The sequence below is a fragment of the Setaria italica genome, chromosome III, assembly GCF_000263155.2.
Source record: "Setaria italica strain Yugu1 chromosome III, Setaria_italica_v2.0, whole genome shotgun sequence".
Taxonomy (NCBI): domain Eukaryota; kingdom Viridiplantae; phylum Streptophyta; class Magnoliopsida; order Poales; family Poaceae; genus Setaria; species Setaria italica.
Genome location: NC_028452.1, coordinates 21,587,146 through 21,612,027, shown reverse-complemented (window position 1 = coordinate 21,612,027; position 24,882 = coordinate 21,587,146). Strand labels below are relative to the sequence as shown.

Here is a 24,882-nt window from a genome sequence, read left to right as displayed (position 1 = left end):
GGCGCGGGCGAGCGCCGGCGGCCGGCGGGCGCGGGCGGGCGCAGGCGAGCGCCGGTGGGCGCGTGCGGCGGCCGGCGGGCGAGCGGGCGCGGGCGGGCGAGCGGGCGGCGGCCGGCGGGCGAGCGGGCGCTGGCGGGCGATCGGGCGGCGGCCGGCGGGCGATCGGGCGCTGGCGGGCGAGTGGGCGGTGGCCGGCGGGCGAGCGGGCGCGGCCGGCGGGCGAGCGGGCGCGGGCGGGCGCGGGCGGTGGCCGGCGGGCGAGCGGGTGCGAGCGGCGGCTGGCGAGCGGGCGCGGTCGGCGGCCGGCGGGCGAGCGGGCGCGGCCGGCTGGCGCGGGCGGGCGCCGGCTATCGGTCGCGGCCGGCGGCCGGCGGGCGCGAGCTCCACCGCGGCCGGCCGGTGGAGGAAGAAAATACCTGTTAGTATGACAGGTGGGTCCCCACGAACGGTGTTAACAGGAGAAGAAAACGGTGCTTGTCCCGTCTATAGCGATCTCTCCAACCAAACAAAAAATAGGATCATCCCATCCCATTCAACCAAACAAGAAATGGGATCATCCCATCCCGAAAAACTGGAACGGGACCGTCCCGTTCTACATTGTCTCCCAACCAAACGCACCCATAATGTACAAGTCGTGGATTGTCTAAACTATCAACTATTTCTAGTGCTCATCAACTATGGGGCTGTTTGGATACGAGGTGCTAAACTTTAACAGTGTCATATCGGATGTTCGGATGCTAATTAGGAGAACTAAACATGAGCTAATTATAAAATTAATTGCAGAACCTTGTGCTAATTCGCGAGACGAATCTATTAAGCCTAATTAATCCATCATTAGCAAATGGTTACTGTAGCACCATATTGTCAAATCATGGACTAATTAGGCTTAATAGATTCGTCTCGCGAATTATACTCTATCTATGCAATTAGTTTTGTAATTAGCTTATGTTTAGTACTCCTAATTAGTATCCAAACATTCGATGTGACAGGTGTTAAACTTTAATAGGGTGTTCCCAAACACCCCCTATAGGTAATAGGCACGGAGTTAACTCGAAGCAAAAGAGAGAAGAGTAATGAATCACAGTTGATCGACATATTGCTTGTTTACCAATCAACTTTGTGCCACCAAGAGATGGTTGGTTAGGAAGAAAAAAATATAGGTTGTAGTAGGATACCTACTTAGCATTTGGTATTCTATTTTTTTATTCGCCAAGTTATTCGTGGGACTTTGCGCTCGTAACATGTTTGTTTATCACAATCAAGTTTTTTCAAAAAAAATCATAATGTAGTCACGCTGTTGATATTTGACTTTAAAATTAAAATGAGGTAATTTATATATAACCCAGAGAAATTTGATTTGAAATTCTCTAGATTCAATCAGATAATAACCAAAACCACAATGATGATTTAGGGGGTCTTTGTTTGTTTAGTCACTCCTAAAATTCCTATCACATCAAATGTTTAGATACTAATTAGGAGCATTAAACATAGATTAATTATAAAATCAAATGCACAGATGGAGACTAATTTGTGAGACGAATCTATTAAGCCTAATTAGTCAATGATTTGACAATGTGATGCTACAGTAAACATATGCTAATTATGGATTAATTAGGCTTAATAGATTCATCTCGTGAATTAGCCTCCATCTGTGTAATTAGTTTTATAATTAGCTCATATTCAGCCTTCCTAATTAACCTCCAAATATTCGATGTGACATGAATTTTAGTCTGGACTAAAGATCCAAACACCCCCTTAGAAAAGAAAGCATCTATGATACTAGTTGTTGGGGGGAAATATTAACGACCTCTCAATATCCATGGAAACAGCAATCATAAAGGCCCAGGCCCACCTAAGGTAATAAAGACTGCCGACGGTCCAATACGGGAGGGAGGAATCACGCTCCGTCTCGCCCGACCCACTGTTCCGGGGTCGGACGTTCCCGACCCCTTGAAGACCAAGTTCCGCCTCGCCCGACCTCGGGGTCTGGGGTCAGGAGCGCCCGACCCCCCGCCGCAAAACTCCGTCTCACCCGACCAGGGCGAGGGGGGTCGGACTCGTTTGGGCCCACATGACAAATATTCGCCTCGGGCGCAGATTGGAGGATCAGGGCGCAGATCTTGTGGGTCCCCCTGTCGACCTCGCCATAAATGCGCCGCGGCCCTGGCACACCAAAAGGAGTTGGCGCTCCCAGCGCGAACCGTCACAAGTACCCATGCGCGACCGCGCGGTGCGAGCTGCAGTGGCCGCGGCTCCCTCCGATTCGCCACAGGGCACTCATGGCCCGCGCCGCCCGGCATAGGAGGGCGCTCCGCCCGTTCTCGCGCCTCGCGCTTCCGACGACAGGGACGCGACGTCCGCGTCCCACGGGTCATCAGCAAGATAACAGAACCCGCCATCCTCCCCGGCGGGCACAGACGCCACGGATAAACATCATCATCACGCCTGGCAGCAACAGCCACCAGAGAGATCATCGATAGGATTTGGAGGCAGCCGCCCTCTCCTGACGAACGCGCTGACAGGAGTCGGAGACCGGAGCGAGGGGCGGCGGCCCTGGAACTTGGTCCCTCTCCCTATGTTGTATTTTACTTAGTTTGTTTTCTTTCACTTCTCCAGGCACCAGGTCTCCTGTAACCCCAGTGGCTTCCTTGCGCTATAAAAGGAAAACCGGGGGCCTGAGACAGAGGAGGCTCAAACGAACAGAACACACACACTCACTTCACGAGCACCAGTGCACACGCAAGAGATCTGGGACCGGCTCCCTCTCTCGCCTGTTTGTAACTCCTACTGCAGACCCCGCGTGGGCAACACGAGCAGCGCCTCATACTGGACGTAGGGCTTTCACTTGCCCGAACCAGTTTAAACCCGTATCCCCCACGCCACTATCTGAAGCCTTACGCGCATAAAAGAAAATTTACTGGTCTTAGTCTTGATCCGCTAATCTTGACAACGACACTAGTTGAGCTAGTCAAACTATAGAGAAAGTCATGAAGGTTGGCAAAATTCCAAGACGTTTAAATTTCAACTTAAGAGTTATCATATTTTTTTATTTTAGAACATACTTAGAATGAATCATTCACATGCACATTACTGTAAAAATGTTTCTAGATATTAAATTTATCCGATTCACATATCATATAGTTAAAATCGTTGTTCGCACTTCTATCGATGAATCTCATCTATTTACAACTCGTCTTTCCTCTCGTGCTTATATAATATATTACTCTTTTTACACAAGATGCAATATAACACGCGCATATTTTTTTCTTTTTGCTAACCTCCACTTATTTGTGGAGGCGTCCTCACTATCTATTTTCACCATCTCTAACGCATTAAATCACCTTTCTCATCTTTTTTTTTCATCTGCGGGCTTGTGGCATTAACTTTTTTGACTGACTTATTCTCCACGGAATTAGCGCCATCGTCTAAACAACCGTTATATTCTTTTTGGTAATGCTATGACCCGGCCGTCCGATATCCGGTAGAAATATCGGACACGGCCCCAAGGAAGTCTACCTTGCCTTATCCTTTCACCCACTGCTCCTTTCACCCCACTAACCTCTCCACACTCTCTCCCCGATGCTAAGGGCAGCGGAGCTCGCCGGCGAGACAGATCGAGCAGCATGGAGGAGAATCTCCAGGTGGCAGCGGGGGAGCTTCGCGGGTGGCTGCCGTGGCGGGGAAGGGCCGGGTGGCCACAAAGGAGGAGCTCCGGGCGGGCGGCCATGGCGGGGCAGCTCAGGAGGTTGCAGAGGAGGAGCTCCGAGCGAAGGCTACGACAGGGGAGCACTGGCCGCCTCCATTGCGGGTGCCGCTCGCTGGGGGCACCGTACCCACCCTATCGTCGGGGACTGCGCAACAGCTCATCAGGGACCGCATAGCCGCCTGCTTGCTGCCATTCTTCTCCACCGCGACCTAGCGCCAGATCTCGCTATGCAGTGCTCCGCCAGCCCGTGCGGCCTGCTAGGTTTTGCTGAAAGCGCATGTCACACGTGTATGTTTCAAATGTTTCAGATGTATGTTGCAAATGTTTCATACGAATGTTGCAAAAGTAGATCCAGATGTTGCATATGTTGAAATGGCTATATACTCATGTTGCAAGCATCTGTTCCAAATATTTCATCTATTTTTTCAGATGTATGTTGTAAGTATTTATCCGAATATTACGTATGTTTCACATATATGTTGCAAGTGTTGTACATGTTGTAACGGGACTCAAGTACCGCAGCTGCTGGGGCGCCGCCGTGCGGGCGCAGACGGCCCCGCGTGCATGCTCGTGGCGGTGTGGGAAGCGGAGGGGGCGCAGACGGTCCCGTGTGGGGATTGAGCGGCGTGGGGCCCGCGTGGGGTGCACGAAACGAAGAGCAGGCGCGCGTCCGTCCGAACGTCCGGGTGTTAGCAACATCGTATTCTTTCCGAGTGCAACATAGAAAGCGTATAAAAAATATACACGGTTTGTTTTCATTTATTTAAATATATAAATATCCTGCAATCTGAAAGTGGTACCTCGCGGCGACGCAGCGTCGCAGGCTCGCAGCCACGCAGCAGGCTGCAGCCTGCAGGCCACACAGGTGACGGGACACAGCCACGCCAGCCGCGAAACTGCGGGAGCCTCTCACAACGATGCAATGATGTCCGCCGCCGCATCGTCCTTGCCGTCGCGCGGCCGCGCGGCCCCTTTCGGCTCGAGGGCACTGTCGCCGCCGTCCCTGAGGCGCAGAGCGGCCCTCCGCCGGCGCCAGCCCCGCGTGTCGGCTCTCGGTGGGGGCGGCGACGGAGAGGCGGGAAGGATACTGGACCCGCGCGCCACGCCCCTCCAGATCCTCGGCCTCGACGCTACCACATGCTACTCCGCCGCCCAGCTCAAAGCCGCCTTTCGCGCCCGGGTAGTGTGCCTCTTCCGCTTCCTCCGTCTCTGACGCGCGGCGGTGCGGCAGGCCCCGCCGCCAAACGCTCACTGTAGCTTATGGGGATGCTTGTGCTGCTGCACAACTTTAGCTCTTGAGGCATCCTAGAAATTACAGAATAATCTACTGTTAGTGCATCCAAAGAACTTGGCGTACCCGGTACCTCCATGATCTCCTTGAAATTACTATTCTGGCGTTTGGAACCACCGTTTTTGAGGGTTGATTACTTTGTGATTAGTGGGAAGAAGGCAGCGAATGGCAAGGCATTAAAAGAACCCACAGATTCTCCAACACTTGCATTATGAAATCTTCTCCTCATTATTTCTTTTTGGAAAGATACAGTACGTTAAGAATTAGTAGCTTTTTTTTAATCTTAAACCGTGGAGCGTTTGCTAAGCCAAAGCTTCATAGTACTATTTTTCTGGTCTAACGACCCTACATGACATGACACTGGGAGCTCTGTTACAGGTAAAGGAATTCCATCCTGATGTTTGCAAGGACCCAGAAAATGCAGATTTAATAATCAGAAGAGTGATCGAGGCCTATCAGGTAATTCTGTGTACTATGCCTGTGTTTTGTACAGGTGCTTATGGATGCTATCTAATAACTGCAATCAAATATCATCAAACAATTACAATTCAAAGTTCAATTGTGGCTTCAATGGTTTCAGAACTTTGAAGGAGCTTTTGAGATAAAGCTACAAACAACATTATGAGCAATCTAAAGTTCAATAAGAATATCTATAGCTAAAAGTTTAGAAATTAGCCTCGATGCAACCCAAAAGGTTGGTTAGTTTTACTGGAGGGAGTATTTCTTTAATTTTTTTCACCTTCTAGTTACATATCACTGTTAGTTACACTGTTTTGTTTCACACACAGATGTTATCCGGCAACCAAGAAATGATGGTTGAAAGGTAGAGAATACATCCAACAGCTTGTATTCTGGACATATATCATGCGAATAATAGCGGGGCTCCTCTCCTTTCATATGAGTTTTCAGTGTAGATGATAGAATAGGTTGCAACAGCCATTCGTCTTGGCAATCCTGAATATGTTTTGATCATAGCGAATTAAAGACCTGTGAACTGTGATTATTCCTGGTGAACTTTATAATAGCTACCAATACAGTGAAACTCTAAAACATGCGTGGCTCAAAACATAGTTGGTCAAAGGGTAGGATAATTCTGCACTAGCAATGGGGTTGCATGAGGATAATTTATGAGGAAAAGAATAGAACCAGTCGACTTACAGGTTGTGCCGATTGTACATGGTGAAAGGTTGATCACATAGTCATTATTTGGATTAGATGAGTTGCCATTGATATTTCTTTTATAAGAAGAGGGTAAGAAAACCTAGCATGCATTATGTTAAGTATACTTTTGTTGCTTGTGCTGAAAAAAAAAAGTTTGATCTACTCAACAATCTGGCAATTATCTTTTAGGGGAAAATCTGGCAATGGATCACCAGGCTTAGTTACCAACTCATCTCTCAATCCATATTCCAAAATCCAAACCCACTGGAGGATTTTATATTCTTTGTCCGCTTTTCAATTTCTTATGACATTGTAATTTCTACATTTATGAATGTTTTATTGTGAGATCTGATAGGTGCATCTAGAAAATACATAGAGCTCTTTGTTCCAGTAGTCTCAAGAAAATCCAACTCATGTGCTTATGTTACAATATTGTGCAGGAACAATGTTGACCCATTTGATGAACCTGAATGTGAAGCCGGTGACATATTTGTCAATGAACTTCTATGCATTGGCACTGGTACTTGTTGCACTTGTTTGCTTCAGTGGTTAAGGATGAGGTTTTTTCAGAACCAGTATTTTTGTCAACCATGTATTGTTAAGAATGAGGTTTGCTGCCAAACTTCATTTAGATATTAGTGTTAGAATTGGCACCAGAAGATCAAGTCTCCAAAATTTCATCATTTTTCTGATATCCCTAATATAAGAGATTAATCACCATGTTGCGCTATTTAATTGCTGGCACCAGGTATCAATTTTATTTGAACAATGCTGTAGTCCTTATTTTAGAGAACAGATGATGCATGTGATTTCTGTTCCTTCTGTTGATGCAACCGAACTCCTTCAGTTTCCTAGTTTTTACAGAGTTATAGTCTTTCATGTATTTGTTCAATATCAACCATGTGGACATGTTTTATCAACTTCATCTGACAAATTACAATTGTTGATGTCTACTGCAGGATGCCCATATTCTTGTGTTAAAAGGGCACCTCATGTATTTTCATTTTCAGATGATATTGGTACAGCCCGTGCAGTATCTCAAGGTAGGTCCACCGTAGCCACTTGGCTTCATTGTGTAGTAACCCACATAGTAGTTCTATTAAGCAGTATATGAGTAGGTCCACACCTTTATCTTTTCTAAGAAGTTCAATACTTGCTGTTAGTGACAAATGTGGTCTCGTTGGAATTTGCAGGTAATGGTGAAGATGACCTTGTTCAGCTTGCTGTTGGGCAGTGTCCAAGAAAGTGCATATACTATGTTACGCCTTGCCAACGCACTATTTTGGAGGATGTTCTTGCCAGGTACATATCCATTGTCAAAAACTACTCTTTGTCAGTTAGCATGAGGGTAAAGAGCTGATTTAGCATATCTTACCATTCATGTTGCACTAAATTGAAACCAGTGAAAGAGATCGCATTCAAATTGTCACACTTTAAATCTTTCATGGGAACATAAAATAATTCTGACCAGTAGGAACTTGTTGAACCCAACTGTTGATGAGTAGAGAGGATTTATAATCAAACCGAGGTTGATGGAGTTCATGCCCTGTATCCTAATTGGGTACAACCAATAATAAAATGTTGGTACAACCAGTTATGGCAGTAGCAAGTAACTTTCTCACCATTAAAAATTAGACTGCATTAGCCTTCTGATTTAGCATTGGCTATCCTGATCTTTTATTTCTCTGTCCCTTGCCCATGTGGATAATATGCCCACAGCGTGTTGATGGCACCTTACGATCTCGCCGAAGCAGCAGTTCTGGATTCCCTCCTTACGAAAGCAAAGTTTGAGAATAACAGGTACACGAAGCCCAAAAGAGGAGCAAAATCATCATCTGATTATGTTGATTGGATGTGATCTGATCCTGAAGCACAACCAAGGGGGATGCCAGTCTCAGCCAGGTAGTTCAGTAGATTTTTGCTGGTTTCTCTGTGGACTGTGATCCTTGGGAGACCTGTCCCACTCGGCAGTGGAATAGCATGATGCACAGATGTATTGTAGACTTGTAGTGTACACAATAACATAAATACTCCTGCAGCGTGTAGGCCATATTCTGTGTGGCTCCGACTATTAGATAGTACTTGTATATATATCACTTCCTGGATTTGTAGGTATACAAAATGGAACCGATTCATGTGAAAAAAACATCTGCATTGCAAACACCTAATTTCATTTTCTGTCAGAGAAGCCAAGCCCAGGCAAACACAGTATCTGAATCTGGTTGTTATGTAATCTAGCTTCTGGTTCTATACATTCCAACATACGAAAATCTCATTTTCTGTGAGAGTTTTACTCCATCTTTCCTTGGCGTAGAGAACTCCGGACGCCTGAGATCTTGGCCAATTTTGGAAAAGAAAATATATAGTAGCTCTTATATTTGAATTAGGGAAAAGTGTATTTTTCATCCCTCAAGTATTGCAAAAGTGTGATATCCATCCCTCGTGTTTCATTTGGTGCAAATCAACCCTTTAAATTGGTGCATTTATCATCCCACCTAAGTTTAATAATGGTTTAGTGCTATCTAATGGTGGTTTATACCATGTAATCATCCGACTAATACCTACTTAGCGATGTAATATGCTGAGTCAAAGATATAAAGCCAAAAAAACATTAAATCATCTAAATTGTCTATCCCATAAAAATTTTATCGGAAAAATTAACAGAACCGATTTACACTACCTATTATAGTGATTGACTCAACGTTAGATATGGCTAAGCAATAATTAGTAAGATGATTACATTGTGTAAACGGATGTTGTATGACATTAAACTAGTGTTGAACTAAGGTGGGGATGATAATTGCACTTATTTAGTTAGTTAAGGGGTTGATTTGCACAAAATGAAATATGAGGGATGAATGTCACACTTTTGCAATACTTGAGGGATGAAAAATACACTTTTTTTTAATTAATATATGTGGACTAAATACAAACGTCCCCGTTCTTGCTTACACACTAACTACAACGGTAAAACAGAACTCAAATCCAGGCTACCCATCGCAGAATCCACGGCTCCCCCCGCAACGCGGCCATCCACCCCGCAGGCGAACGCAAAAATAAATCGGCGCGGCCGCCTCCAACGGTCATCTCTCCTCTCCACAGCCAAATCCCGTCCAGGCCTTCCCCACGGATCCGTCCAATTCAAAAATCGAATCCTCCCTGTAGCTCCGCTTCTCCCCCAAGCCCCTATTCCCAAATCGCCCGCTCGTCTCCTCCTCGCGAGCCCCCGACCCCAAACCCGACGAGGCCCGGCGTGCGGATCCCCTCCTCCCCCGACCCCCCAGATCGCAGCGATGGAGCCGGATCCTGTCGCCGTGGGGGCACCCTCTTCGCCGCCGGCCGCGTCTTCACCGCCGCAGCTGCAACCGCGAGGTACGGTTTCTTAGTTCCGAGGCGAGGAGTAGGGTTTCTCGTGGGTGGATGGGTGGGGGTTGGCGTGGTGTGCGTGCTCGTCTCACGCGGCCCGGTGTTTGCTTTCCAGATGACGAGGAGCGCGGCGCGTTGGAGTGCGCGGATCCCGCGAGCCTAGACCGATGCACTGCCGGAGGAGATTCGAAAACCGACGCGCCGCCATCGCCCATGCCGGCCACGCCGCAGCCGTCGCCTCAGCAGCCCGCAGGTTCGGTCTATCGGTCTCGTAGCGAGTAGCAGCTGGGCAGTAGGGTTTTGTCGTCGTCCGTCTCACGGGGAAATTGTTGGTCAGGTGAGGACGCGGCGGCGAGCTGCGAGGTGGAGAAGGAGCAGGAGCAGCAGCAGCAGGAGGTGGTGGTCCCAGGAGTAGGGGAGGCTCTGCGCAACTTCATGGAGGTGAGGATTTTTGGGTGCCAATCCGTGGTGACTTGGAATTCTGTAGATTTCTGCTCGTGCCTATCCTGATGGGAATTTTTGACAACTCGGGAAATCGAATTTAGGAAACCAGCACACGAAAGGGAGCGGCAAAATGTTGGTTGTCCCTTTGATTGCCAACTACTGTTGAATTTTGTTCTCTTCTGATTCCGTGTGTCTCTTCTTTAGGAGTTTGGAGATCAAGGAGAGAACTCACTTGTCCTGTCTCCGCGGCTGAAGGAGATTGCCACTCCTGACCGCCCTGCTGCCCTCCGCTTCCTCGGTACACAAATAATCATACACATGCCTTGCTTAAGCATTTGAAGCATTTGTCTCATATAATTAATGGTGTTTGATCGTTGTTTGTTTATAGGGGAAAAGTATAACAGCCTCATGGAGAGGTACAAACAGCAGGTGGCAAAGTGCGCTGATGAGTGCACGCCTAGATATGAATATGATGGCCTGAAGAAGAAGTACACAGATGAGTGTGCAGAGAGGAGGCGTCTATACAATGAAATTATTGAGCTGAGGGGGAACATTAGGGTATTCTGCAGATGCAGGCCTCTGAGCTCTGATGAAGTCACTCGTGGGTGCTCGTCTGTGATCGAGATTGACCCATCACAGGAGACCGAGCTGCAGTTCGTCCCCTCTGAAAAAGAAAGAAAGGCCTTCAAATTTGATCGTGTGTTTGGCCCAGAGGATGACCAAGGTAGATTTGTGAATAGTTACATAAAGTCTACCTAGCTGACTTGTCCTGTATGCTAGTAGTATTCCAGTAGTGTCTCATATGCTACTAATACACATTTTTGAGGATGATGAACTTAAATTCTTTTTTCAGAGGCTGTATTTGTAGAGACTGTGCCTGTTGTTAGGTCAGTGATGGATGGCTTCAACGTATGCATATTCGCTTATGGACAGACAGGGACTGGGAAAACTTTCACAATGGAAGGGGTTCCAGAAAATAGAGGTGTAAATTATAGAGCTTTGGAAGAACTGTTCAGAATGTCCGAGAAGAGAAGCACGTCCGTTACCTACACATTTTCTGTAAGCATATTGGAAGTCTACAATGAGAAAATCAGAGACCTGCTTGATGAGAGCAACGATCAATCAAAAAGGTACATTTCCTTTCTTTGTCCTTTGGTTGAGGAAAGAATTTGTTGCTGATGCATGGTATCTTGTTGCATTTCAAGGTTGGATATTAAGCAAAGTGCTGATGGAATGCAAGAGGTTTCTGGCTTAGTTGAGGCTCCAATCTGTAATATTGATGGGGTGTGGGAGAAACTCAAATTCGGCGCCAGAAATAGATCTGTTGGAACGACCAATGCTAATGAACTCAGCAGCCGCTCGCACAGGTGACTGCTGTGGTGTTGTTTTACCTCTTGTTTATTCATTCAAATTAATTGACATCATAATCTAGAATATGCTTCCATTTTTCAAGATTGCTCACTACCAATTAGATTCAGTTTGTCAACTTGGCATAGGACTGTCATTCCTACAGCACTGAGATAAAACATTTCACCTCATTTGATATGTACCTGAACTTGTGTTCCATTTGCACTTTGGTAAGGGTTACTGTTAGGAGCGAGCATTTGGTGGCGGCTGTGTTTATTCATTCAAATTAATTGACATCATAATCTAGAATATGCTTCCATTTTTCTAGATTGCTCATTACCATTTAGATTCAGTTTGTCAACTTGGCATAGAACTGTCATTCCTACAGCACCGAGATTAAACATTTCACCTCATGATAGAACTTGTGTTCTATTTGCAGTTTGGTGAGGGTTACCGTTAGGAGCGAGCATTTGGTGACGGGTCAGAGGAGCAGAAGCCATATGTGGTTGGTTGACCTTGCGGGAAGTGAAAGAATTGCTAAAACTGGAGTACAAGGAGATAGGCTGAAGGAGTCACAGTTCATCAACAAATCACTATCTGCCTTGGGTGATGTTATATCTGCCCTTGCCTCAAAAAATTCCCATATCCCATACAGGTTAGTCCTATTCACACAATCTTGCTTAGCTGCTTAAATTATCTTGGTCTCACCATTTCCTTTTTGCTGTCAAATAGGAACTCCAAGTTGACTCATTTGCTCCAAAGCTCATTAGGTAATTTTTCTCCTTTTATTAGTTGCAATTACACTGGTTTTGAGCGAAATGATGGAGTTTCATTTCCTTCTAAATGGTGGAGTTTCATTTCCTTCTACTGAGTTGTATTCGTGCACTAGAATGTCCAAAACAAAAACAAATAAAGAGACAACCTTGTCCATTCAGCTTTTACAGAGACCACCTTATTGCAATGGTTTTTAGCTAAATGATAGAATTTCGTTTGTACTGATTTTCATTCATCTACTAGAGTGTCCAAACCCCCCAAAAAGAGGGAGACAGCCTTATTCGTTCAACTTTTACAGGTGGAGATTGCAAGACTCTAATGTTCGTGCAGATAAGTCCAAGCTCCACAGATTCAGGAGAAACTCTCTGTTCCCTCAATTTTGCTAGTAGAGTCCGGGCGGTAGAACATGGCCCTGCTCGTAAGCAAGCGGATCCAGCAGAAAGTTTGAAGTTCAAACAGATGGTATTTTGACTCTTCCACCACACTGAAAAGTTATGACACGATATAAACTGTTATATTAACTATAAAGTCCATTCCAGTCCGAGAAACTACGGCACGAGGAAAAGGAAAATGCACAGCTGAATCAAAGCTTGCAGTTGATGCAGCTCAAGTATACGTCTCGTGAGAATGTATTTAGGACACTAAATGAAAAGGTTTCGCCTCGAATCTCACTGTGTTGATTTTTATCATATTAGCTACCTACTGTCATGGAATTAGATGTTGATGCAAGAAAATGTTTTGCAACAGGTGAAGGATGCTGAGCAAGCATGCCGAAATTATCAGCAGCGGGTAAGTAGGAGAGTCTGTCCTTTCTAATCCCAAAAAGGCCTAGTCTTCCATGAATTATATAACATGTGCTCATGAATATACCTTTTTTTGTCTGTACAGATTAGAGAGCTGGAAAATGAATTAGGTAATGAGAGGAAGGCTGCTAGGGATTCTGCTAGATCCTCGAGGCCACCACTTGTTCCTATGAGGCAGAGGCAACCTCAGGGAAGGAATAACAACTATCCACCACCTTCAGGCCCTTCTAGGTCGAGGTTCAGTAAAGCACCCGCAGGTCAAAACAAGGAGAACATTCCTGTGATGACTAACAAAGCACATCTTGGGGCTGATAATAAGGCTGTCGGCAAAGCAAGGCGTGTATCTCTTACTCCGGTGATCCGACAGATCCCTATCCAGCCCAAGAGGCGATCCTCAATGGCAATCCTACCATCTCTGAGCGAGCAGCTGTCTGTGCTCAATGAAAAGAGAGCAGCGTCTCGACTGTCTCATGTTTATGTGCCAAGAAGATCAGTAGCAGCATTTGGATCAATCCCATCAACACCCCTAGCAGGACATGGGGCAGTTGATGCAACCCCAGATGGAGCTAAGTTAAGGAGAATTGATTTCGGCAGCAGCAGCAAGTTCACAAGTCCCCCCCCTCCTTTTGGCATGTTGAACAAATTGTTAACACCGCAGCATAAGCAGGGAATGGCACCAGCAGGAGGTCCTGGGAACACAAGCAGGCTGTGTTTCAGCATCCAGAAAAAAGTTGCGGTTTCACTTAATTCACCTGGTCGGGCCAAACCCAGTGTGCCCTCTGGTACGGGCATCTTCAACCCAGCTTTGCGTGAGCAGATGGTGGTGGGGAGAACAGGAAATGCACTGAGGGTGCTCAACAAGAGAAGACAATCTGTCATCTAATTCTAGTGTTCTGGAAGCGAAAGATACAGCTCATGTTTGGACGTTCAAACGGAGCTGCGGAACTGAAGCGAAAGATACAGCTCATGCCCTGGGAAGTGAGCGTGTTGATAAGGAAACTGTGTTAGGACTCGAGATGTTGTTCTTTTCATGATTATTATATGCGTTGTACTTAGTTATGAGTTGATAATAATACCATGTTAGCATTGTTCATGGAAGCCGTTCATTGTATTCATTTGTTACTAAGAATCGCTTGCTTGAATTTCGACTCGTCTGTTTGTTTCATGGCATAGCTTGATTTTACTGCCGACTGAATATTTGTTGTTCAGTCTGGACCTCAGGCTCAGTCAAGATAGAGATTTTCAGAAGCTACTGCTTGCAGTTGGAGAAGGAAGCAGTAGCTCATGCCCTAGGAGTAGTGAGCGTGCTGATGAGGAAACCGTGTTAGGACTCAAGATGTTGTTCTTTTCATCATTATTATATGGAATGTCGCAGGTTCAGCAATCAGGCATCCATACCTGACGATTTCCAAAAAATAAACTGCAAGACTGGATGGCATCACTGAACTGAACGTGCCCAGACCATCCGAAGATCATGTTCATAGAATGTCGTTTTCAGCATGGCTCACAAGAATTACGGTGCTCTAGAAAAGTAAAGAAAAAAAAAACACAACTACACTAACTAATTGCAGAACAATATTAAGTCATTCGGATGCACATTGTCAAATAAAAGAATTATCAGTACTCGGCCCCACCACACTTTTTCAAAACTGTCTGCCGTAAATCCAATTTTACCAGCTACATCCTTGGAGAGCCTGGCTGCTGTACCTTTCACGCACGAGCTCATGCTTGCAAGTCTCATCAACACTCCCGTTACAAATCAAGGGCTTGGTCCCGTTGGTGGCGTGGACTTTGATCGGTCTCTCTAGAACAAGAGCTAGTGCTTCCTTCTCCAACTGCAAGCAGTAGCTTCTGAAAGTCTCTAAGTTGACTTTGAGCCTGAAGTCCAGACTGAACAACAAATCCAGTTCAAGCCTATTCATCTCTCTCGTGCTAATTCCTCCAACTCTTCCATAGTATGCATTGTTGAAAAACCTGCAAAAATGTATTGCAAAAGTTAATCTGATGCACTTTGGTTATCAGCACCTGCCTCTTGCACCTTTATCTTCCCCTTTCCTCACCCCAATATTATTATTGCCTGTTACTACTGATTGATTGATGCATTCCTGTTACTAGGACAAACATGAACAGCAGCAACAACAACAACATAGCCTTCCAGTCCCAAGCAAGTTGAGATAGGCTAGTCCATTAGAATGGCTAGGTTTAACGCTGGCTCGCCAAGCCTATCACAACCCTCTTCCTTTACCAGGGGCTTGGGACCTGCTATGTTGAGAACACTAGGACAAACATGAAACCCCTTTGAAATACAAATGGGCAGGTAATTGGGGAAAAGAGTTTAGCATTCAGATATAAAGATGCTTCTTATATATGATATAAAGAAGGCAAAATTGCCTCCATACCATTATGATACAAAGAAGGTAGATCACAAACCAATGTAAAGTTATTCCACATGGTAAAAGATCATATTTGGCATTTCCTAGTTATGCTAGTTTCTTGAGTTAGCTAAACTTGAGGTTGCATCTCTGGTCTACACATTGAAGGCCTACTTTGAAGTGTAATTGTGATTTTGCCCTCATTTTTTAAAAAAATTGTGAATTTTTCCCTTTATGATTCATGAGTCAACGCGATTTCCCCCCTAGTCAAATGATCAAAACAGGGGCAAATGTGCATAGATCAAGGACAAAATTGCGTAGTGAAGGGCAAAAATCACAAAGTTAAAAAATGAACGCAAAACCACAATTGCACTTCAAAATAGGGGCAAGAACACCAAAAAACCAATATGAACCTAAGGCTCACAGACTCTCAGCATGCCAACAGTGCGGAAGAGCATACTTTCATACAAAGTAGATATGAGAAAAATGTAACTGAAAACCTGTTATGGTGGGTACTTACGAATCATCTATGAATTTGGCAGCAACAACAACACTTGTAATCAGCAAGCGATGAACACTAAATGACGTCATGTAAATGTTTGGTTGTTGTAGATATCTCTCCATGTAGATGAGTGCCAACACAAAGCAAGATGGGCTGCACTGTGCATACTTGAAAATGCGTTCTGCATAGAGCTTTATACTAAGTTCTGGCACCCTCTGACCATGAAAGATAGTGGTTGACTCCTTTACTTTACTGGAATCTAGTAACTCTTCATTCTGCTGAACTGTCTTATCAAGATACGTCGACAGAAGCAACAGAACCTTTGGAAATTCTGCGTTGCCTTTCTGTGAGTGTGGTACTGTCAAACCCAAGGACGAGTAGCTCTCCAGTTCATCACCAGCGTCAGTTGTAGGTGGTGCCATTGCCATAGGCAGACATTAGTGCTGTAAAGACAAAGCAATTTTTATTCAACAAACGTTCTGTTGAAGGAAGGGACAACACAAGTAGAAAACTCAGATACTGATGCATAAATCACAACTACTAAATTTGGATAAAAGGCTCCAACATCCATGGAGAAGCTAGTCTTTCTGGTTGCACAAAATTTTTAATATGTTCATTGCTTCCCAAGTTCCCATAAAATGTTGCTGTGAGCTGGAACATGAGTTGCCGCAAGTTTGTTCTCTTTATATTTGATGAACTTGTAGTGCCATTATGAAGTCTAGGTGTTCTGTATGGATGCATGTGAAACACCACACGGACAAATAACAACATGAGGTTGCTCCACACTGAATCAGCACTTGCCAAGACGCCAAGTAGGGAAGTACCAAACATTGCAGGCAAAGGGATATATCATGTAGCACAGTTTCAGCATAGCACGCATGGTTCAGTACCGTCGGGAGATGGACAGCGGTTTCTATTCCCTTGTATGAAACAAGAAACAAAAAGGGCAAAAGGTTCCAAATATACAGAAACCATACTCCTTTTTCTTTTTTGCGGGTAACCATACTCCTTTTTTGGCATCTTCTACCTTCCTCAACTAGTAAATCGTCCATGAAAAAACAAACACAAGTTGAAAAGGAACACGAAAATGCGGTTGGGAGCTGCACGAATCTACACCATTTCCCCCAGGACCAGGAGCTCACGGCGCACGAGCCTCAAATCTAGAGTACAAGTAAATCTCGCTCCTTTTGTGCGCACCTAAATTTGGTCGAGATCGACAGCGACTGCGCCAAGCTTGCTCGAATCTAGTTGGTGCCGGAACGGCATCTTAACCCCGAAAAACGCACGAATCGAGCAAGTAGCCAGCAGCGCGTTCTGTAACCAGAGATCTAGGAGAGGGAGAAAGAGAGAGTGGTTCTCTTACATCTTGCTCTAGCTCGGGAGGAGGCATCCGGGCTTGAGGTCCAGCTCCACCCCCCTGGAGGAGCCAGGTGAGTCGAGGAGCAGCCGCTCCGCAGATGCTGCTGAAGCAAAGCACAGATGCACAAGAACACCACCAACAGACCAGAGAGAGAGAGAGAGAGAGAGAGACGGTTAAGAGAGAGAAGGGCGGCACTCACTGTTCACTCAGAGAGTGGATATGATACGAGACATGTCATTATCATATGACAAGGCGCACACAATAATGCGGCTTTAGTAGCTTGTCTCTTAAGACTAACAAAAGCCATCTCAATTAGGACTACACGTACTAGTGATTAGAATTGGTAGCAGCAAGCAGTAGTTATGGAGAAACGATTCAATTGGCAATCTAATCCATGTCACAACTCACCATGTGATGAGCCGCGGCGCTTGGTTTCGTGGCTGCTTCAGCGTCAGCGAGGCCGCTCTCGTTAATTGGTTTCCCTCGGTTCTTCCTTATCCCCGGCCGCAAAATATTCGTGTCGGTGCGGCGGATCGGGACATCGAGGGCGCGTTTGGACCAGACCCAGCTGGTGCCACCAGCTGTGTTTGATAGCCTGATCAGCCTCCCAAGCTAGGCCCGTGCGGTGCAAAAACGACCCGCCAGCCTGCATCGCGTGGAACGCAAAAACCGATCGTTTCACGCGGTGCAGGCTCACCAGCGCATTTTGCCGCACGGGGAGGGAAGGAGGGAGACGAGCCGACCTTTGGCGCCACAAATCGGGTCGGCTTGGGTTACCTCCCGCCGGTATAAAGCGGTGTCCGCCCGGTCGTGTTGCCTCCTTCCCCGTAGACCCGCCGCCTCCACTGACTCCTCCACTCCTGTCTCCCTTTCGCACTCGACTCCTCCACTCCTCTCCTCTCGTCCCAGTGACTGGGAGGCGACGGCGTGGCTGGTGGCGGGGCGCCTGATCCGGAAGCATCCATGGTCACCTGCACCGGCAGCCGTGGGTACTTCACTGGCGAGCGCGGGTATGCCTTCACCAGCGAGCGCTGGGTCTTCGTCAGCAACGAGCCCTGGATCCATGCTTCATCTTCGTCACCGAGCAGATCTGCTACCTCTTCGTCCCCGACCACTTGAGCAACATCTTCGTCCCTGGCGTGACCTACTTCTTCCTCTCCACTGAGTAGACCTATCTCGTCTACTTGCTGTTCGAGTCATCCTTCGGGTCCTCCACCGGCGCACGCTTGTTCCTCATCTTCCCCAGGACGGTCGTCTTCATCTTCGCGGAGGTAAGGCTCCGATCTACGCTTCTGTTCCAGTTAGGGTTGCGGTTGTTGTTCATTGCGAAAGGGTTGGGTCTCCTACGATGGAGTCTTGCTATTGTTGCTCTATCTTTTATGATCTGTTGGATGGAATCCTGTTACATGCGTGAAGGGTTAGGGTTCCTATGGAGGGGATCTGACATTTAGGTTTATTTGTGCGCTTAATGGGGTATCCTCGCCGGATCTGCATGTGTTCTTGACGAACTATCCTATTTTCTAATGCGTTCGCTTGTTGTTATAGTCCATTCATGAGCTTATTTACAATTCATGTGGAGTTACCGCGTGGATGTGAATTTGTTGCCATGAACCTATCTCTAATGTGGGTCTGTGTTGCCGAGGAGGAGCCTGCCCGTGGCTAATATAGTTGTTGTGTGATGTCTATTGAGCCTCTGGGAGGCTACCTTGGGTAGTAGTCGTGGCAGTTATGTGATGCTAGCTGGAACTTGCTGAGATCTCTATTGTACTAAATTTAATTTGCTTTCTCCCTACATCTGATATTCTTCAAATGCTGTTTCTATCTACACATTTGCTTTCAATTTTGTTTTCATCACCTTGAGGTTACTTTGCTATTGCTTTGGAGACACAAAGGGCTGCAATGACCTAACCTATCATGTGTCTGGTACTTAACGGTGTGTGCTGGGATCTTTGCTATTGGTTACCTAAGCCAATGGTTGTGGAGGACGTGTTCTTTGGTTCTGCTGCTGTTGGGTTTGGTAGTGCTGGTCAGCTACTTGCTGGTCATGGTGTTGTTGCTGCTGCCTCTGGCCTGGGTCAGGCTACTGGTGTTGGTGGTGTGGCTGGTGCAAGTGCTGGTGGTGGTGGTGTTGGTGTTGTTGCTCAGGTCCTTGGTGGTGGTGGTGTTGGTGGTGGTGGTGATCCTATAGGACTGGGGGTGTTGCTGCTGGTGGTGCTTATAGGTGGCCAACCGAGCCGCACGACACGGCACTATACGACACGGCACCTATGCGACACGGTGGCTTAGCCGTGCCATGCCTCGTAGTGCCGTTGTGCCGACATCTCGGCACGGGCACGGCCCTCAAGCCGATTAGCCGTGCCGTGCCGGCACGACAGCCCATCGTGCTCACGCCCCTCCACAGCTCCGCTCCTCCCGACCGCGATGGACCTGGCGGCGGCGAGGCCCCTCCACTCCTCCCGGCGGCAGGGGGGTGGGGGGGGGGGGCTCCACTCCTCCAGGCGGTCGCGCCTCCCAGCCGCGGGGTCGCGCCCCAACGGCGGCGGCGGCCCCCGCGGGCGGCCACAGGAGAGAGCCAGAAAGGGAGGGGAGGAGCCGCGGCCGCGCTCCGGCGGCGACGGCGGCGGCCCCCTGCGGGCGGGCGGGCGTCCACGAGAGAGAAGTAGGGAGCCAGGGAGTTGGGATTCTAGGCACATATTTCTTTATATGTGTCACTTTCTGCTCATCTAACGGTGCTGGTGCATCCTGATGGCATCCAACGGTCGGGAGGAATTGGACCGCTATCGTGCCGGCCTATTAAGCGTGCCTTGCCCGTGCCGGCACTACAGGCCGAAATGGCAGCACAAGCACGACACTAAGGCCGTGCCGTGCCAGGCACTGGCACTATGAGTCACGGGCCGTGCCGTTCTTGGGCCGTGCTTTTTCGTGTCGTGCTTGGGCTGGCCCATAGTGCTAGTGCCAAATGGCCAGCTATACTGGTGCTCCGGGACAGGGTGCTGGTGATGGTGCTCAGGGACAGGGTGGTGTTGTTGGTGGTGTTCCTCGTCCTTCTATGAGTTGGACCACGGCCACCTCTGGGTTTGTGCTGTGTCACATGTGTGAGTTGATTGGCACTGGTGTGAGGCTTGAGAAGGGCTTCAAGGAGGTGCATGTGAATAAGATGGCAAAGGCGCTGAGGGACTGGACTGGGGAGCATGTCACCGCCACTCAAGTGTACAACCACCTGCGTAAGTGGCGGCAAAGGTGGGGAGGGTGTGCAAGCTGAGGGACCTCAGTTGTGCTCTTTGGGATGGTGACACCTGTAGCATCACTCTTGAGCAAGAGCACTACCTAGGCCACTGCAATGTTAGTGCCATATTATGCATTCTGTTTTTTTTTTCAATAACGGTCCTCATTTTTTATTGCTAAGTTCTCACTCAATTTTTTGTTGGTCTTCTATTTTGCAGGATCATCCCAAAGACGTAGAGCTGCTCAACAAACTCATTGAGCACTACGCTCAGATGGAGATCATCTCTGGAGGGGGCATGGCAACAAGTCGCTGGGCCATGGGTTTTGGTGAAGCGCTTGATGTTTTCTCTGGGTTGGGGATACGACTGAGAAGAAGGTAGACAAGCAGCACCTGGTTGACTTGACTTCGACTGAGCAGCAAGTGGACCAGAAGACGGTCAACAAGCCTACTGGCTTCGGAGAGGGTTCCAAGGCCCCTGCATGCTACGCTGGGAGCAAGAGGAAGAGGGCTACCATGTCCGAGGAGGAGGTACTTGTCCTTACCAACATGACTGATGTTGTGAACAATGTGGCAACTGCACTGAGAAAGACTGGGCCTGAGCAGGTGCACCCTAACCTCTACAATGTTGTTATGCTAACCCTGGCTTCTCTTAGGAGGCCCTGATCGTTGCTTTTACCTACCTCTTGGACAACAAGTCCGAGGGCAATGCATTTGTCAAGATGGCGGACAACCACCGCACCCTTTAGCTCAGGACCTGGCTGGGCAAGCACTACTACTAGTCATATGATAGTTGTTGGTGCCTTCTAGCTCAGGGAAAATAGTTGAGCAAGTCTCCATCCTTGACTACTCCCTTCTTTTGCATAGATCTCTATATACGTAGGTCTGACATGTTAGGGTGTAGCCTCACTTGCAGCTAACCTTTTGTAGTGGTTTTTAGTTTCACATGGGGGTGGCTAATTACTAATTAAATTTTATGGCAGCATGGCAAGGTTAAGAACATTGCTACTAACTATTTGCTAAGGAACTGCATGGTAAGTAAGTATAGTAATATGATGGATCTAGTACTGCTATATGCCTGTGATGCTTGTGATGTGATGCCATGTATGCCTGTTTAGATGATATCCTATTTACTTTACCTAATTTGTTGCTATGTTTGACTTTTTTCTGCTCTGCTTTAACTTGTTGTTTCATATGCTATCAAGTTGTTAACATGTTTCAGTTACTTTTTTCCTGTTGTCGTTTTCCTGTTCTTTGTCTTGTGATGATTAGTAATGGGTAGGACAATGATGAAGTGGCACTTCTATTCTGGTTGTTCTTCATGCTATTCTTTGTTTGGTGTCTATAAGCTTTATTGTCTCTGTTATACTCTTTCTTTCTACTCTTTTCGTGCCACTTTTGAGTCCACTTGTCTGTATGACATTAGGTGGAGATTTAATTTCTAATCTGAGGCCCAACATACTACTTTCCATGCCTGTGATGCACTTGTACTTAGGCAATCTCATGTTGGCTTCTTTTTTGTTATGTCTGCTTGTTTGGGGATGATGAGTCTAAATTGTTTGCTCTGACCTAGCTAGATGTGGATCTAACCTTGTTGCTTTTTGTGATCGAACTGCAGTTGTTTGAATGCAAGTGTTTGAGGCAGGATATTAGATTGGTGAAGCAAATGCTTTCATTATGGTGAGGCTTATATTTTTTTGGTATTTTTGTTAAGGTTTTACTGTAATGTATGCGGATGATGATAGGCTTGCGAGTGCGCTTGGTAGGTTGTATTCCCCAAGCTCAATGTGGACCTTGGTCAAGTTGCCTTATAGTGACTTGAGCAACATCCACTCGAGCTTGGCGAGTAGGACCTCTCAATATGGCACAAGCAACCCTCTCTGATGCCTCCATGTAATTCTTGGTGATGATGTAAAGATGGTAGCATGCATGCCGCAAAATGCTGCCTACATACTAAGGCCAACAAGGTATACCCTACATTGATTGCCTCACTATTAGGCAGCTCCTTGGCGCATGCATCTGCACCTGAGCTGAGCCTAAATAAGAACCCACTTGTCTCTTATGTTGCTGCCTTGTTGATTTGCTTTACAGTAGTGTTGTTTTTGTGGATGGCAATGATGATGATGATGCTCACACCGCCTACCAAACACACCCCTTAGGACCCTAGCAGGTTTTAGCTCCTAGTGATGCGGTCAGGGGTTCCTCTGACTGCCTCACTAGAAGACAACTCCTGCATCTGTCCTATTTGTTAGGCAAGTACTACACTTGATCTGAGCCATGCATCATTTTGTAGCCAATGATGACTGACCAAATAGGTTAGGTAGGTTTTTGTTCACTCTTGTCTGATTTCACTAACTTGACTTTGGTTATGTTGTCCATGTTGATGATTTTCGTTTGGCAATGAGGCTTGGAGATGTTGCCTGCTGCTAAGGCACATGAGAACCTGCTCAGGTTCTTATGCTTACTAGCCTGAGCCATTTTGAGGCGATGATGAGTTGGTTTTATACAATTCTCATAAATTGGTTGTCATTTTCTTGCTCAATCCTGATCAATTTGTTGTTCACATTGTAGATTCATAGCTTGGTGTACATGCTTCGATCTCAATTTTGCTGTCGTTGTGGTTCTCCTTGTGTGGTGTTTGATCCATGTTGGAATTTTGCAAGTGACTATTGTCCCCTGCCATGTTCCTGCTTCAATTTGCTTGCAACTGTCATGCAAGAAAGGCACTAATTATGTTATGTCGGATACTAATTACCTTCTGAAGTTGATGTAAATACGTTCCTCTGTAAATCTGGTTCACATTTGTACTGTTGACCTCCCTATTTAGTTATGAATTAATTCAGTTTAAGTGTACATCATTTCTTCAGTGTGTTTCTAGGTGCCTGAGGAGGAGAGGTAACCTTCACCAGCGCCTGCGCGTGGTGAGGGAACCTCTCCCCTATGCAGGCTACCAAACGCCATCTTTAGATGGTAATTTGAGTTAGTTAGGGAGGACCCACTCCACCCTAACAAACACCCTTCTAGTCCAGCCAGCACCATGGGGGTGCAGATTTGCCGATCAACATCTCTGCACCCCATGGGTCTGGCCCGTCTGGCTGGAACCTGGCTCACGGGTCCGACTAAAGCAGCCCAGACTACCAAACGCACCTTGAGAGAGATAAAAGGCAAAAGCATACTAGACGGATCAGAGACGACTAGCAGCAGAAGAAGAAGCTAGAAACAGAATCGGACGGGCTCGGAGTAGTAGTCAGCTAGTTGCCCAATCGTGGGGGAGACTGGCAGCGAGGGCCCACCCGACCGACATGATAGAGTAAGGAGTACAGAAGGAGAAAAAAAACCTGACGTGGGTTGCGGATTTTTTTATGTTCATGCACATATAATAATAGGAGGTTTCTAATCAGCGCGCACTAGAAACTTCCCCAGCCATCGATTCTCGATCGACCTCCCCTTCCTCCGAACTTTCTATTTTTGGAAACCTCTGATTCATGCAACTTTCCATTTTTATAATATTATAATTTATACACATAATTTTAACACATAATTTTTTATTATGAGATAAATTTTTAGCATAACTTTGATGACAAGGGTAACTTATACGCATGACTTTTACGTACAAATTATAAATAATAATTTCAAAGTTTTCACTTTTTTAGAGAGTTATAACTTGCACACACAAATTATATGTAAAGCTTGTTTCTCGCAACTTCTTACATGATAATTTTATAGCACAACTTTCATAAAAATTTATAATTTATACGAATAATTTTTGTTATAATATTTATAAAAATATTATTAGACAACTTATGCACGTCAGTTGTACACATACTAATATGAGTGATAAAAAATGATTGAACGAAAAAAGAAATGAAAAAACAAACACTTGAATACGCATACCCGTTACGCGATAGTACGTTAGAAAGGTGCATGCACGCGGCCGCCGGGAACTTCACGCGGGTCGCGAGCGCAGCTCCCATGGACACATCATCGTGTCGTGCGTCAGCGTCACGCGCGCCTTCGGGAAAGCAACCGTCGCGGTCGGATCGATGGCTTGGTAGAAAAACAGCGCGTGAGCGTAACATTAGCTTTGCGATAGGTAATAGCCGGTGAATTATCGGATGGAGTACAACGGCAGTCTGCATGTTAAGAAATGTCTTTTGCTCTGAGACTGTCGTGTGGGACCCAGTCGGGTAGCTTTGCATTTAATAATTCGAACAAACTTTGCAGTAGATTTTGGAGAATAAATAACCCCAGTTGCCGCTGGCTGCTGGTTGCTGCCCATGGTCAATTCATCCTAGCTGTGACTGATCCGAGCACCATTCAGAGAGTAGAGATAAGGCTTTGCCTACTCCGGTCCCTGTCTTATGTTTCCATCGTGCCAGCCCGTAGCGCAAAGGTGGCAGCTCCACGCCGCTTTGCGTGACATCCATCACACACCATCACGCCCCGCTGGAGCCTTGGAACAAGAATGACTACGAAATCAGAGGCATACCATCTCTTTTCTACCCGCATTCTTGTCCTCAACAGTGCCAGAAA

General features: G+C 46.6%; 3 protein-coding genes across 3 annotated transcripts; 2 read left to right on the top strand and 1 right to left on the bottom strand.

The window, feature by feature from the left end:
* The first annotated feature begins 4,498 nt into the window (after positions 1–4,498).
* On the top strand, positions 4,499–8,362 carry LOC101774289. The gene is made up of 7 exons (XM_004962106.2): positions 4,499–4,886; positions 5,376–5,456; positions 5,786–5,820; positions 6,599–6,678; positions 7,118–7,201; positions 7,352–7,460; positions 7,878–8,362. Exons 1-7 carry the CDS (start codon positions 4,629–4,631, stop codon positions 8,014–8,016), a joined length of 786 nt encoding a protein of 261 aa, XP_004962163.1. The 5' UTR covers positions 4,499–4,628; the 3' UTR covers positions 8,017–8,362.
* Positions 8,044–14,062, top strand: LOC101784835 (kinesin-like protein KIN-14J). The gene is made up of 14 exons (XM_004963727.3): positions 8,044–8,060; positions 9,148–9,530; positions 9,640–9,777; positions 9,862–9,965; positions 10,173–10,266; positions 10,357–10,692; positions 10,822–11,098; positions 11,174–11,335; positions 11,755–11,970; positions 12,048–12,085; positions 12,388–12,551; positions 12,629–12,742; positions 12,837–12,878; positions 12,978–14,062. The coding sequence occupies exons 1-14, from the start codon at positions 8,044–8,046 to the stop codon at positions 13,773–13,775; spliced, it is 2,883 nt and encodes a 960-aa protein (XP_004963784.1). The 3' UTR covers positions 13,776–14,062.
* A 206-nt stretch (positions 14,063–14,268) lies between these two features.
* LOC101773889 (cyclin-P3-1) lies at positions 14,269–17,333 on the bottom strand. The gene is made up of 3 exons (XM_004962105.2): positions 17,130–17,333; positions 15,785–16,209; positions 14,269–14,866 (listed from the first exon to the last, which is right to left on the bottom strand). The coding sequence occupies exons 2-3, from the start codon at positions 16,192–16,194 to the stop codon at positions 14,563–14,565; spliced, it is 714 nt and encodes a 237-aa protein (XP_004962162.1). The 5' UTR covers positions 16,195–16,209; positions 17,130–17,333; the 3' UTR covers positions 14,269–14,562.
* Positions 17,334–24,882: the final 7,549 nt, after the last annotated feature.

Coding starts and splice junctions, on each gene's coding strand:
- LOC101784835 (XM_004963727.3), top strand. Junction 10,267..10,356: donor TGCTGCCCTCCGCTTCCTCG/GTACACAAATAA, acceptor GTTTGTTTATAG/GGGAAAAGTATAACAGCCTC. Junction 12,879..12,977: donor GCCGAAATTATCAGCAGCGG/GTAAGTAGGAGA, acceptor TTGTCTGTACAG/ATTAGAGAGCTGGAAAATGA.
- LOC101773889 (XM_004962105.2), bottom strand. CDS start 16,194: ATGGCAATGGCACCACCTACAACTGACGCTGGTGATGAACTGGAGAGC. Junction 14,867..15,784: donor GCCAAATTCATAGATGATTC/GTAAGTACCCAC, acceptor ACATTTTTGCAG/GTTTTTCAACAATGCATACT.
- LOC101774289 (XM_004962106.2), top strand. CDS start 4,629: ATGATGTCCGCCGCCGCATCGTCCTTGCCGTCGCGCGGCCGCGCGGCC. Junction 4,887..5,375: donor AAGCCGCCTTTCGCGCCCGG/GTAGTGTGCCTC, acceptor GCTCTGTTACAG/GTAAAGGAATTCCATCCTGA. Junction 7,202..7,351: donor AGCCCGTGCAGTATCTCAAG/GTAGGTCCACCG, acceptor TGGAATTTGCAG/GTAATGGTGAAGATGACCTT.